This window comes from Myotis yumanensis, unplaced genomic scaffold, assembly GCF_028538775.1.
Source record: "Myotis yumanensis isolate MYYU_CA2020_CCGP unplaced genomic scaffold, mMyoYum1.0.hap1 SCAF_17, whole genome shotgun sequence".
Lineage (NCBI taxonomy): Eukaryota > Metazoa > Chordata > Mammalia > Chiroptera > Vespertilionidae > Myotis > Myotis yumanensis.
In genome coordinates this window covers 11208065-11223743 of record NW_027223768.1, presented here as the reverse complement: position 1 = coordinate 11223743, position 15679 = coordinate 11208065, and the positions used below count along the sequence as shown (strand labels likewise).

Genomic DNA, 15679 nt, shown 5'->3' with positions numbered 1-15679 from the left:
ACTATAAATGAATGCATGAGGTTGAACTGTATAAAATTGCTGATATTTTACAATAGTAACTTTATATGTTCAGTTTAATAGTTAAGAGTGTAGACAAGATTTGAGATGCTTGATTATAATAGAGAACTCTACTAACCAGTTGTAACAGAGATTCGCCCTGCACCCCTCTTCCCCCGACTCCCAAAGAAAAGCTGTTTCTTGCAGGATATAAGCAAAGATGAACTGGCCCAGGGCTCATTTCTAGATGACTTTTTCTTTTCCTGTCTGTGAACTTCAGCCACTCTAATTCCTCATCTCACAGATCTCTTTCTAGTTGCACACTCAACCATGAGTGGGTGTTATGAGGAGGGGCTAGACCTTGACAAGGGTTCCTGTCTATGCTCAGGGAGATGGATTCTCCCTCTGTGAACATGGCCTTAGGATAGTAGCTGCTTAAGAGCGGGGCACGGGAAAATTCTTTACTCCCAAATATTTCCTCACCACCAGTAGAGATTCCTTTCTTTGGCTTAAGTATGAGCCTCGTTATGCATCCTCTTCCAGCAAACAAATACATTCACCCCTGTAAGGCATTTAATGGCTCCATTTTTAGATCACCATCCCCTGAAACAATATGTGAAGGGACGTTAGGCACCCAGACGGACTGCCACCAGCCAGTCACATTCCCAGCAAACAACGGTGCTGGCCAACAATTAGCTCAAACTCAGATTGCTTCCTAGACCTCATCCTGCAGACCCTGTCGCTTTTCAGTGAGGGGCAACCTATTAAAACTATTTGTCCATATAAACCAACCTCCCCATCATTCAGGGCCTGCCACCAGCTCCTTTCTGATGTGGAACTTGAGTGTCCTGGTTCAAGCCTCCACAAGTGGACCCCTTAGAAAAAAAGATACCCTCCTAAAGTATTCCAATTCCCTGAACTACAGAAGGGCCACTCCACCTGGGACCTCTCGTGGTACCAACAGCACAGCTTCTGGAGCGCCAGGCCAGCTAGGAGCATGTGGAGGAAACCACATCACGAGAGAGCCCCCCTCTGCAGTTGTCTTAGACACAATGAGCCTAGAAGTCAGGGTAAAGTACAAGGTCAAAGGCAGGATGGAGGCTGTTGACAGAGGAGGACCCAGAGTTGTGGACTTCATGGCACTTTTAAAGCAAGTTCATAGAACCTCTCAGTCCCCAGACATATCAAAATTTCAATCCTCTCCTTTTTTATGTATGTGTTTGCTTTGGAGGAAGTCCCTGGGAATTATATGAAATTTCCCAAGCTGACTTGGGCTTTCTGGAAAATCTTGGCAGCCACCCTAACAACAAAGAGGCTCTCACATCAGATGTGTGCCGAGAGCCCCAGGAGCCCTCTCTTTTCTGCTCCTCCAGCTGCCCCCTCCCAGCGCAAGGTCTGTGGTTACAATGCTCCCTCTAGCTGAGCATAGTGGACTGTCCAGGCATGACGGACGCACCTCCTACAGCTGCTTCTGGGCCATGACACTCAGAGCGAAGCCTCTTCTCTGCAGTTCCATGACCTTTGTCTTCTCTTTGGAACAGGCTTCCCACTGGGGTGGCAAACCCCCAAAGATGTAATTTTACCTCTCAGTTTGCTACTGACCTTTCTCAACCAAATCGTACTGTGCTTGGGCTCAGCCCTTGGGACCCCTGCCTCCCTGGGACTCACAGACTCTGAAACCTACTGGGTGTCCTCCTTTTCCAGGGAGCCAGGCAGTGCAGACACGCCCCCACTATCCAGAGCCAGCTCAGCTGGCCTGAAGGGCAGGGAGTGAGAGGGGTGGCTAATCCATAATTAGGATAAATCAGTGTCTCACAGCAGCGGTCCATCTCAGATTGGAACCAAAATTGCCTTTAGGCTTTCAAAATAAGCCTATTTATAAATTCATTCTCTCTTCCCTTCTTATTTGGTCCAAAGCTAGCTCCCCATAGGCCTTGGTTGGGGTAAGGCTTTCTCGCTCCAGAGTTCCTGGTTTTTCATTTCTCTGCCACTCCCTAGCTGTGTTTACTGTTTTGTACTAAACAAACAAGTATTATTTTACTCTGTATACATGACTATAGGGAAAAAAAATCTAAAAATAGAAAGCTGAAAAAGGTAGTCTTATTACAAGGAGCTTACATTCCAGCAGGGGGCAGAGTCCTAGAACCCAGAACACAAGACAACAGTCATCTCAAGCTAAAGGAATCTACCTCCCGCCCCCCACCCCCAAACAGGAGGGTGTTACTGTCTCCTCCCAGGAGGAGTTACCTCCCAGAGGTAACACTGGAAATTGTGTCCTGGGGCTACATCTGATTAAAGGTAAGCATGTATTGACCCACTCCCCATCCAAAGCCAGATTTAGACCACATAATTTCTGAGAAATCTAGGAGGAGGAACAATAGAAGTAAATAAAATCTTCCACCCATTGCAAAGACCACGTCTGGAAGCAAAATCAGTGAGGCTTTCCACTTTGAAAGGCCCAGATGACTACTACTCTTCCCCACAACACAAACACACACACATGCATTCACATACATGCACCCACACAAACACACACGTGTCTTTCTGGTGGAGACTTCTCATCAGGGACCTGGTTACATGCAAATGAAAAAAAGTTGAAGCTTCGTAAGTAGAGTTTGAAGGGTGATGACCTTCTCACACCAGAGTGTGAATGACGATTCCTAAAGAAGCAGGAGAACCACGACAGGCTCCAATGATGGTGACACCACAGGACTGACACCGTGGACTCACTGAGGCTCCCCTTGGGGTTCTGGAAGACCCCATGAATATCACCTCTTATCCTTATTTGAACTCAGAATAATTTCCAAGAAAGACCTACGAGTCTGATGCAATGGAGACCAAAATACCAGTTAGACTGTTGGCAAAGGTGTCTGGAGACTATGGCATAGGCATGAAGGCTGAATGAGTGGGCTAGAACTTCACTGAAATAAGCTACTCCCCCAAACTGTGGGCCTCTTCTGCTGGGTTTAACATACAATGGAAAGAGCCCAAAAGGCCAGCTCTCTGCAGGCAAGCAGGTCCTGAAGGGTTCCTTCTCCCAGACTCAGCAATCAGATCAGTTACCTTGGTTCCCATCGAGGGGAAGGAGGAAGCGATGGGGCGAGAAGCCAGAAGTATTTCTCCATGGATATCTCTTTACATTGAAAAAGGAAGAATGGGAAATAAGTATCCTCATCCTGGCTACCCTCAGCGGGCACTGCTGTCAGCCCAGCCACAGGACGAAGTGCTGCAATGAGAGGCTTACTGGCCCAGAGACTGGCACGAGGCATCTAAAGAGACTATCAGGCGGCTGTGTCCTCCTCATCCTTCCTCTGACACTCCTCCCTTCCTGGGCCTCTGCGTCGCGCTAGGATGGGTTGAGATCAACAAACCTGAACGTGTTTTGGTTTGAGGTTTGGCAAATTCTGGGACTCCAAAGTATTCCACAAATGTTTTGTGTTCTGCAAAACCAAAAAACATTGGCTGAGCGCTTTTCCCCCTAATTTTTAAGCCCATGTGTTTTGAAAGGAAATGTAATCCGTATGTTTGGGGCACATTTATATGCAACTCGTCAAACCGTGCTCGTCTGTATGAGTCATTCAATGTCTAAAAGGCCTGGGGAGGATCACAGATCATAAGAACTCTGTTAGCAGGAGAAAGGCAACAGATGAGGCACCGGTTGGAAGGTGACAAACTGGGCTCTGATGTTGGCACAAACCACCAGAAGATTTGCAGATAATCCTCTAGATCCTCTCCCATCAATCCATCCCATCTGCACAATGGCATTAATCATTCTCGCCCTCATCAGATCCTGCAGGCAGCTAGTGATAATTAAATTGTCATAACCGGATAATTTGGAGCTTTTCAAAGAGAGAATATAAGGGCCACAAGTGTATTTTAGTTCAGCTTCCCAGAGCGCTGGGAGACAAAAATGGTTTCTACCTTTAATGAGCATCCTTGCCCCATCATGACACAGGTTTTTAGTGTCATTGTATCGCAGTTTCACCTGCCAGCAAAGTTCAGCCTGACTTCCTGCCTCTATTAGGGAGCCCCTTGTTTACAGGGGTGCAGAAAGCAGATGACAAAGTCCTGGGGGAATAGACAAAGATGGGTAGAGTATATACAGGTTTTATTTAGAAAATAGGAGGTTCTTTCTCTTTAAATAGGTAAAGATTTTTTTGGAAAAAGAATTCTATTCTCCATACCTGTTGAACATAAAATAAGTCCATTTTCAATCGTTGGCCTCATAGAGCAGAAAGTGCACAGGTTTGGAAGTCAGGGAGACTTGGGTTTTAGTTCTTGCTCCAGCTCTACTGTGTGACATTAGGAAAGCTGCTTAAACTCTCTGAGCTTCAGTTTCCCTATTTGTAAAATACAGGTTGCTTTGAAGATTAGAAGGAACATAAGTAAAAGGTCTGGAGCACAGTAAGCGTTCGATCACAGATAACTTCTATAATTACTAATATTACTTAAAACGGTGTGCAGGTTTTAATGGGACTTAATGAGATATTTCCAGGCTATGAGAAAAATCCTATATAATAAAAGCCTAATATGCTAAGTGTCCAGTCATCCATTCAACCAATCAAAGCATAATATGCTAATGATATGCTAAGGCCACTCAACCGCTTGCTATGACGTGCACTGACCACCAGAGGGCAGATTCTCTGACCGGTAGGTTAGCTTGTTGCTGCGGTCCAGCAGATTGGGCCCTGGAGCCTTCCCAGGGTCCCTTCCCAGGTGGCCAACCTCCCATGTCCCTCCCCAGCCCCCATCATGCCCAGGTGGGGTCCCTTGGCCTGGTCTGCATCCTCTGGCAATCCGGGCTGAGGGACCCCCTCTGAGTGCACGAATTTCGTGCACCAGGCCTCTAATAAATAGATAAAGCACTGAAACGGGCGATTGAAGACTGTAGTTCTGCTTTCCTGGAGTCCTTACAACGAAGAGCAGTTCCCCAGGCAGGACAGGCAGTTACTGAACAGTAGACATTTACCAGCCATAAGAGCAGACACAGGCCAGGGTCCCATGATGAGACAAGGTCCCTTCCAGCCCACTGAGGAGGCAAGGGGACCTCAGGACTTGAACTGAGATGTCATCACAACTTCATAACCAGAGGCAAATGCTTCAAGGTGCATGGCCTTATTCTTAAGTCCATTAAAATGTGGCTCCAACCCCACAGCCCAGCTCTAGCTCTGGTCAGTACAGCCTATCTATTCAGATTCTCCGTTCAGGTCACGTCTCTGACAAACAAGGATTCCACTAGGAAAGTAAAGCAACGAAAGAAAAAGAAAAGCTCTGGATCTCCAAGAAGAAAATACACACAATAAATGCCACTGGTGAGGCAAAAAAAAGGAAAGTACTTGAATAACTAAAGACGGTAGGGCTGGTTGGGCCCTGGGCAAATACAGTTGTGTCTAGAGCAGAAATTCTTAACTGCTGTTCACAGACCTTTTCGAGAATCTGAAGAAAGCCGTAGACCTCTCCCTGGAAAAACGCACACCTGCTCATCTGCACACGATATTATTTACAATATTTGGAAACACACAGAACCCATGATGTCCATCCCTGGGCTCTAAGTTAAACATCTCCAATACCCAAGGCTTCTTTCTGAAGGGCCAGCTTCTATTTTGAGCTCCAATCACTAACAAGGTCCTCAATATGCCCAAAGAGCCAGCCCAGGAAGGGAGGCAACAGGAAATAGCTCCCACGCATCTTCTGTGATCTGAACAGGGACTAGAAACTCATTGTGAGGAAGAGGACCATCCCGCTGAACTGAAATGAATAGGGATTCGTTCTTCATTGGCTATGTTTTGAAAACAAAGGCTTTTGTCTTATTTTAAACAAAGAGCCGTTGAGCAGGAAGGCATCTGGCCTGGAGTCCATATGCCTGAGTTCTCGCGTAGCTGTATCACTAACTAGTTGCCTGACCCAAAACATATTACTCAATTTTGTCATCTGCAAACTGGAAGTTTAAGAGGGCTTTTACTTTATTCAATAGATGGGACCTTAAGAAATTCTGAGGTAAATAAGATTATATAGAAATCTAAATGTTTTTACATATATGATAAGGATCTCATAAAAACTTTCATAAATCATTTTGTAAAGGAAATAATCACTGATTTTTAGCATAAATCTGGATTCTAATATGTGCTAGCTATGTAGTTCATGGAGTGATTAAATATAAAACTAGTTCATCTGACAACTCTTGCATAGAAAATAGCAAAGATAACTCCTGACAATTTATATCATTCCGATGTAAAGAAATGCCCCCAATTTGGAAAATGTCTTAACACTAAAGTAAATAGTGATCGCAAAGCCTACACACTTTATGAGACATGAATGTCACATTTGCTATTTCAGTGTGGTTTGTGTAAAGTGACATTTTCTGATAGAATAACCTTAGATCAATCTGGTTTCCCTGGCAATTTCAGTTCTCTCTTAACTCTGTGGATAACAGGTTTTCATTTTAGAAAGGAGGTATTTAGAGAGAAGAAAGAATTAACTAGAAAAACACCAGAGTCTCCAAGGCCATTGACAACAGGAGCAAATAGTTCTATAAACGTCAATAATTCCTAAGAGTTTCACTATATAACAACCTGATCAATGGTGATGTTAGGGCACCCAGAGAGGTGCTGCTCTATAAACTCTATTTATTAAAGCAGAAACATCTCATATGTTTTCATATTAATCATTTCAGAAAAATGGTTAATTTTTTAACACCGTTTTACCTCTTAAAAGTAATAACTGTGTGAAAAATTTTATTTGTCCACAATTGCCTATTTCCTGATAATGAAAAATAGATGAGCTATCACTGTAGGTTCTCTAGCCACATATAAATGTGTAACAGAAAAAGTAATCTTTTGATGATAATAAATCACCATAAAATTTGTTTTGCTTTAAGTGCCTGAATTACCAAGTATGATGTAGAGGAGGAAGGACTTGATCTGGTATTTTAGAGTGTTTTACCAACCAATCTGGATAATTCAGCCTTTAGAGGGCAGCTTTTTCATTCTTGGATCAGCTATATATTTGTCTTTGCACAGTGACATACAATTGTTTTCCAAAAAGCAGGAGCCAATGGGGTGTGGTTGGAATAACATCCCATATAAAAGAAGTGTCAGTGAGTCTCTTTCCCAGTTCTTACCTGTTTCTTCCAGAATCTCTGAATCCTTTAGCAAAAGGGTTTCGGTCAATTTTTAATCTGGTGATCTGGAAACAAACAAAGAAGCATGAATTATATTTTCATTCATGGACTTCTTTTTTGGTTGCTCCTAGAAAAATAAGAAAAGGCACTCTGTTAATAACAGCTAGTGTTATTTCATTTCCTTTTAGTTTGAGCTTTAAATGAAGTTGATATAGGACTAAGGCCTGGCACACAGATGTCCGACCCACCTGACCCTCTTCTCCCTAAAAACAAGGTTTTTCCCAGTATGAGTCCATAAACTCTTTTTCATTCACTTTTGTTGCCCCAAAATGGTGATAAGGGTATTGAAATGGAAAACTGGGTCCATGGTACATGATACACAGGAGGCCCGTAAAAAGTGGTTATTGAATGAGTGAGTAAATGAATAAGTGAGTAAGTGAATGAATAATGAATGAATGCATTCAGCCAAGCCAATCAGGAGGAATCACCAAGACAACCTGCCTCATCTGAAGGATCCAAATAATTGGCTGCATTACCCATTTTACTTAAGTTGTGTCTTCGAGCCACTAGGGATTGTTTCTTTGATGACCTGAAATGGTCTCATAAAAGACACAAGAAGTAGCTATTCTTTTGTCAAGGCTGCACCCAAAGGAAAAGCTAAAAATGTATGACTTGAAGGGGGCAAAATCAACATATCTCATTCAATCTCCAAGGCTTACAAGAGAATCAGAAGAAATAGAGAGGCAGTTTCATAAGGCTGAGCACACGCAGCAAAACAACAATGTGACCCAGCTTAAACAAGTCCTTAGAAGCTATCTGGTCAACCTCCACTTAGTGCATAAGCTCCTCTCTATCATATCCTATCCTAGTTCTGTCAGTCTCCGCAGTGGTTGTATGCATTGTCCTTGTGCCTCTAGATTAGAACAAGCCTGACCAACAAATTCCATATGTGCTCTAATGTTTCTGCTTTCAGCCTTGGTCATGGGATGCATTTCGATACCTTCATGTCTGAACCAGATGTGAATGATTCTCTATATTGAAGCAATAGAGACTTAGGGGTGGAGGCTGGGGAGCTCAGGAAAGGAGGGAAGGCATGCTCAATGGAAAGTCATTCTAGAAATAAGAGAATCTCATTATTTGATATCATCTTTTTCTGATAATTGCAGAACTTATTGCTGGGATAGTTCCAGTTCTTTCCAGTGTTGCAAATCTACTCAAGACCCTCTTCCATAAGAGCAGAATTTCCCAAAGCCACAGTCTTTAAAAAAGGACTTTAAAATGCAATGTGAGATTCTGATGGAAAAAAACTTGAAAGTACCTGTTATTTTCCCCCTCCTCAACATTCCTTGCCTCTAGAATGACATGCTAATAATGTAGCACTAAAAATGCAGCAAAAACAATTTTACATGTATTTTATAGACCAGAGCAGGAGCCTGAAGCTTCGGCTTTCCAGCGTCTACTGTCTGCCCTCTAAATACTGAATTGAGTTTAAAGACTGTCACTGCATTCTGTTCTTGACTTAAAAATCAGTTCTTTCTTCCTCCATAATCCACAGCAATAAACCACACACCATATTTTCTTTTCAAGTCAGGGTTATAATATTTTATTTTCTCTTTCAAGTTGGCTTATCCTGTCTGACCCATTTATGATAGGGGTTTATGATATATGATTGTGCTGCTGTGTTTCAGGGACCTCCACAGACCTTTGTAAATATAACGACATTCTATTTCATGGGCCTGGTAGAAATGGTTGAAAACCTGTTTCACACAATTCACTGGATCTCAGGCCAAGGGGCCTGTACAGAAGTTTAATAGACAAATGCCACCAAATGTTAGGGAAAACAACATCTCTATACTTGTTTCAAAGTTTTTAATGTGAGATTCAGAGAACTTCATGAAGAGTGTGGTTGTGCTACTCATTACTGATTTATTATCAAGTGCCTTTTGTGTGCAAAGCACTGTGACAGGTAGTGCAGGTAGCAGAATGGTGGTCAGTACATGGCTGTTACTGTCTTTCCTTCCAACCCAAGGAGCTTATAACCTAGGAAAGCAGACGTGCACTAATAATTATAATGTAAAACAGAAAGTGATTGGGTTTGCCATAAAGCTAGAGTGCTGTGAGTGCTTAGAGAATGTAGGGATTATTCCAACTTGAAGTGCTCTGAGGTCTTAGGAGATAACATGTGAGATGCATTTGAGTGGTTCAGTTTCAACCCTACTCCATCATTAGATTTATCAATTAGACCCTAATATGGTTGTCTGTCTGTATCACCCCACCTTAGACCAGGTCACCATCATCTATTGACTAAACTACTCTAACCTTCAGATTGATCTTCCTTCTTCCCTGACCAATCTCTTGTTTACACAGCAAACGAAGTGATCTTTGTTAGCATGTAACTGGATCATGTCATTCTCTTCAGTGACTCCCACTGTACTCCATGCCTGGCCCCACCCACGCTCTGCTACCCGTGGTTCACGGGCTCAAGCCCACTGAGTTACTCTCAGTGTTGGAATGTGCCAAACTTTTCCTGCCCAAGCCCCTCACACTCACTCTATCTCCAGACAAAAATGCTCCTTTCTGTTTTCTTCACATAGCTAACTCCTCCTCCTAAGTCTCACTCTTAATGTCATTTCATGAGAGAGGTCTTCCTTGATCACTCCTCCAAAATAGCATGCTTCTACTACTCCTTTTTTAAAATATATTTTTGTTGATTTCAGAGAGGAAGGGAAAGGGGGAGAGAGAGAGAAACATCAGTGATGAGAGAGAATAATTGATTGGCTACCTTCTGCATGCCCCCCACTGGGGATTAAGCCCACAACCTGGGCGTGTACCCTTGACCAGAATCAAACCTGGGGGTCCACAGGCAGATGCTCTATCCACTGAGCCAAACTGGCTAGGGCCTGCTACTCTCTTTAACGGCACCCTCTTTAATTCAGACTTTACTCTTAACCTAGTTGGCAATTGTACATTTATTTTTTTTTGTTCACATATTTACTATTTATCTCTCCCCCTGCTCTACAGGTAGGAACCCTATCTATTTTATATACATTTTATTAAGCAGGATCTAATATGACATGCTATTCATGCTCAGTAAAATATTTGTTCAATGAGTAAATATGGGAGGGAAGGAGGGAGGAAGGGAGGGAAGGAAGGACGGGAAGGGAAGGGAGGGGAGGGAGGGAGATCACCAGTCCCAACACCATAACAAGCCTTAAAAACTACAGACGAAACAATTCCCTCAATCCTATTTGCTTTCACTGCAGGCATTACAGACAAAAGTCTTAAATGTTCTTCCAGTGAGAACAAGATCCATTAGTAGCTTCCCGTGCAGCCAAAGCTACTCTACAGGAGTTATATGCAAACTCGGTCCAGTGATAATGAGGAGACATGGAAAATACAGAGGTTATGGAAGAATTTTTGTTCACTGATTTTATTTCCATAACCTTACACTGATTGGTGCAGTCTGAGTTATTGGAGGCTGTGGCACATAAGGGAGTGGCTGCTGGCCTGCCACCATTCATTTTAATCATTTTCACTGACTTTTTTTGCCTAGTAACATAGAGGCAGTTAATAAATGAGATATACCTCACAACGCAGAGTGCAGACATAAATAACACAACCTACAAAGAAAGTTAAATCTTTAGTATGGTTTTTACAGGACAGGGCCTGCCCTTATTAACACTCTCTTAGTTATGCTTATTTTTTATCATCCTGCTTGAAGGGTATTCCACTGGGATTTTTTTTTTAACCTTAGCCTGTATGAAAAAGAAAATTCCACACTGATTTGATTGGAAAGTTACGGTAAAACTGGCTCACTAGTTTAATATATAATGAGTGACTCAGAAATCCTATTGGATTTGCTTACACAAACCTGGCTGTGGTTGCAGACTTCCTAGCTGGTTCCTATAGCCAATTCTCATCAAGAAATAAGACTGTGTTACCTGAGGAGAATGGGGCTATATCTTTTTGGAAGTCTAGTTTCCTGTTTGGGAAAAATAAAAAACCCTCAAGGTTCAGCAGGCTTTTTCTCCTAGAGAAGACAGATTCTGTAATGGAAATTTCCTGCTAATTCCATGAGAACATGTTGGCATCAGCCTCTTCCAAGAAAACACATAAAGTGTGGAGTCACTTTTATTCCAACCTCTACCACCTTATTCTCCACGATGAGATTCTGGGCATGGGGTACCTTCCCCTCTGCCACAGGCTGGCCAAGTTGGCACACTGTGAGCAAATAGCAGTAATAATAACTTCAGTATGCTAGCAGCCCCGGGAGTCTATGGGTCAGTCCGAGAGGGGGGAAGGAAGAAATGGGAATAGGGGAAAGAAAAGCATAAGATATTTCATGAAATAGAAACTCTTTCTTCACACTTCACTACTATTTATATCCAAAAAAGCAGAACCACAGATATATAAAGACAGTGGTAGTAGAATGGTGTTGACTAATCATTCATTCAGCCATTTTCCAAGGAAATATTCAGAGCTCTGCACTATGGGACAGACACAAATGTCTTAGAATTATGGAGATGGAATAGTCCTTCATCTTAAATTAGTGGTTTCTGGGCTTCACAATTCTAATTCCCCCTTCCAATATTTGAGAGATCAACATTGATATTCCAATTTTTTATTCTACCAAGTGAAGGGAGTTAACGTCCACTATCTCTTGCCATCATTATTTGACACTCTAGCATCAAAAGAGTTGAAAGGACAAAAATAAAAATTGTACAGTCTATTAAAATGAATGTTTACATGTATGAAAAGTCTGTACACTGTCTCTATTTTTCTCACCTTTCAATGGACCATAAAAACCTTCTCCATTGGCTTGAGGACATAGAAACACTGATTCAGACCAAACCACCGATTTACAAATGAGAATACTGAGGTGGAGGGATTCGTCAAAGGCAGTGCAATTCATCCGCTGCAGAGCTGGGTCCACTACTCAAGTCTCAACTACCAACCTGGTGTTTTCTACCATGTCTCACTGTTTTTTGTAGAACATTCAACCTTTGTTTTTAAAATGCTTAAAATATTGAGAGGAAGACTGAACAAACATACACAGGTCAGCAAGTGATAGGGTCATGAGAGAGGTACACTCACTAACACTTTCATGAGGGAAAGCTCATTTACACCTGAAAAAGTAAGGAAGGTGGTGGGGGATAGTATTTGCACCAAACTTGAAGAATAGAAGAATGCTAGACAGATAAAGATGAAGGGGGGCATGCATTTCTGCAAAGACAAGAACATAGGCAAAAGTAAGGCAGCTAGCTGCAAAGTACAAATAGTACAATTCTAACTAGATTGCTGAACTCTTGTGGATGCTTAATGAGGATTAATTAAAAATAAGCTTAGAAAAGTAGTTGGTAATTGGCACAGAGGACCTTAATTGAAAGACTTGGGATCCTGGACTTTGCTCCCAAGGCACTGAGGAGTCATTGACAATTTCTGACACAGAAATGATGCAGTGAGAGCTGTGCTTTTGGAAGATCCATCCGGCAATGAGACATTGAGCTTGCAGTCCAGGTGACTCTGCCGGGTGCTATCACAACACCCCAAGGTTGGGAGAAAAGGGGCAGGTCCAGAACAAAGGCAGAAGCAATGAGATTAGAAAGAAGAAAATACTGCATCAGTAGAAGCATCCGAGTTTAATGGTAGATTGGAGGTGGGAGAGTCAGGTGTCCAGCCTTGGTGACAAGATGGAAGTCAATAGAAAGCATTGTTAACAATGGAGAGGATGGGAGGAGACACAAATGAATAGTATAGGTTACAGTGTTTTGTTTACCAACAACAAAACACCATGTTCCCACCTCTCAAGGATGGACTTGCTAAAACTACACTGGTCTAAAATATTGTGGGGGTTTAAACAAGTTTACAAACGTGAACATTCATAATTTTTAATAGTTGAAAATCACATGTCTATTGCCTCTGTTTGATAACGATAAATTGCTCCCAACCCTTCATTTAAAAAAAAACATGTAGGGGGAAAGGAGGGAGAAATTATAAATTCAGAGCTAACAGAAACCTTAGAAAGCATAAGCCAACTGCTCATTTTGTTGAAGAAGAAATTGAAGCCCAGAAAGACACAGAGCCCAGTGACACAGGTAACTAGTGGGAAATTTAGGACTAAAGCCCAGGTCTCCAAATGTCTAGCCCATTGTTTTCTGTGGACAAGACACCTTCTTTAGGAAACTGGGTAACATTTCATTTCAATTCTGCTCTCCTACTTTCTTCATTGTGTTACTGCAAACAAGCTCCTGAGAACAATAAACCTACCACTCATTTTTTTCCTCTTCACTCTGATAGGCTTCCTAACCATTCTCTTTAAAAAAATATAAGGAGTTTGGCCATAAAATATTAATTGTTCTCATTCTGGAAGGTTGAGGGCAATAAAAACACAGTAATAGATGCATATAGCTCACAAAAGAGAACCGTTTATGCTGCCCAGCATCTTCGAGACAAGTCTGAAAATTATTGTTCGCTCACAGCTCTCTTACAGGATGCAAACCTCAAGATTCCTGGGGGAAAGAGCTGAGGTTAGTTTGCTTTATTGTAAGTCACTGCATTATATTAAATCATATCTATGCAGCCAAAGGGAATGTTAAACAATCGTGCTTGTTGATTTATCCAGGGACTGGAGGCTTGTTAAACAGGCAAAAGCTGTTATCTTGACTTCAAAATAGGCAGAATTGAGTATGACTCATCTATTTTGAATGTCAGCACATCATGAATTCACCAACATGACACGAGAACAGAGAGATCAAAGTAGTTACCTATTGATTACAATATCTTGAAGAGCCAACGCAGCTCTTCCAATTCCCAACAATCCCCTTTCTCCTTAATGAGCAATTCTTTTTTTTTAATTCTCATTCGAGAATATGTTTTTTATTGATTATAGAGAGAGAGGAAGGGTGTGGGGAGGAGGGAGAGAGAGAGAGAGAGCGCGCGCGCGAGCGCACTGATCGGTTGCCTCCAAAACACGCCCTGACTAGACATCGAGCCTGAAATCTGGGCATGTGCCTTGACCAGGAACTGAGCTGCTATCTTTCAGTGCATGAGATGATGCTCCAAACTACTGAGCCACACTGGTCGGGGCTGAGCAATTTATTCTTTTAAAATGACCTCTACTTCCCACGTTCCTTCATGTCTATGGACCCAGTCATTTAGCAATGTCTTACTGCCATTAATTGGATGCCAGATTTGTGTCAGTGACTTTAGACATGTTACCTCATCTAGTCCTTGTAGCTCTGTGAAGGTTGAACATCTTCAGACCAGGAAACAGGTTCAAAGGGGGTCAGAAAGGTGTTCAAGGTCATACAGTTCATCAATAGAAAAGTCATAAATCAAACCAGATATGTCTGCTGTCAAATCTCATTATCTTAATTATGGTTTCCCACCCCTACCAAACCACCACAGCCCCTACCCCAGTCCAGATATAGACAAAATATTTATACAGTGAGAATGTACTCAGACACAGGACAATGCCTATGAGAGAAGTTTGAGGAAGAGAAAGGGATTTCAGGTACCCGTGTTCAGTTTCCTTTCATTGTCACAGTGATCTGTGGCTTTCTAAGTTCAGCCTGAGCTATGATAGTGACCCTCCTGGTCTCCAGAACTGATCTTAATGAGTTCATTCATCAGTGTCCACTAAATATGTATGGAATGAATGGACATATTACTGACATTAAAACATACAGATCTTAGGGTGTAGCTGGTGATCACAGGTAAATTTCATCTGAAAGTGTAAGTGAAGCCATGAATCTTAAATGGAATTTTAGATGACTGTTGACTATAATGTAGCCAGGTTCTGGGATACATGGAAAAGTGCAGATAAGAGGGAAGGAATGGATCAAACCTCAGAACTTGCAAATGAGAAACACTTGCCAGGATGTGGTAGAGATTATGAACATGGGTACACGTACAAAGAGACATGAAGATGACTTAGGTTTGCTCCTCCTGGGCAAAGATTTGGTCTCTGATCTAAATCAAGACCATGCCAGCTGCTCCTAGGCATTCCTGCCTTGTCATCATGAGTGCCTTGTGTGCCCTGCAAGCCTGCTGTCTCTCATTCCATGCTCCCCAGTGCCATGTGGAAGGACAAAGCCTTTCTTACCAAAGCCTCCTGAATAAGCTCTTTTAAAAGGAGATACCGCTAGGAACTCTTACCTGCTGGTTCTGATAGGCTGTGACCGTGGTGAACACAGTCTCAGGAAAGTTGAACGTTTTCACTCCATCCCCAACAGGAACAGGTTTTGTGGGTGAAAGGTCACTGCTGAAATCCTTGCGAATCACATGAACTCGAGGCTGGTATTTGTGCATGGAGTGCAGAATGATCTGGAATGAGAAGGAGAAACATTAAGCCAAGGTTGACTCTACATCTTTTCAAGCTCTCCTGCAAATAAAATCACAGAGTAGAAGCATTTTAGAAAGAGTACAGATTGGGAGTGGGAAACCAGAAATCAGGGGGCGGGATGTACAAGAAACCAGAAATCAGTATACTTGCCCACCACAGACAGGACTAAGTGATTAGAAAGCATCACATGGAACCATATAGCAGATATCCCGATCATG

General features: G+C 42.3%; 1 protein-coding gene across 2 annotated transcripts in view; it reads right to left on the bottom strand.

The window, feature by feature from the left end:
- TBX15 (T-box transcription factor 15) overlaps positions 1–15679 on the bottom strand; it is a 93250-nt gene that overhangs the window by 18423 nt on the left and 59148 nt on the right. For both annotated transcript variants that reach the window (XM_070395733.1, XM_070395734.1), the window contains exons 5-6: positions 15275–15442; positions 7118–7182 (exon numbers count right to left, since the gene is read on the bottom strand). In XM_070395733.1, coding sequence (XP_070251834.1) covers positions 7118–7182; positions 15275–15442 — 233 coding nt within the window. The remainder of the gene's footprint in view (positions 1–7117; positions 7183–15274; positions 15443–15679) is intronic.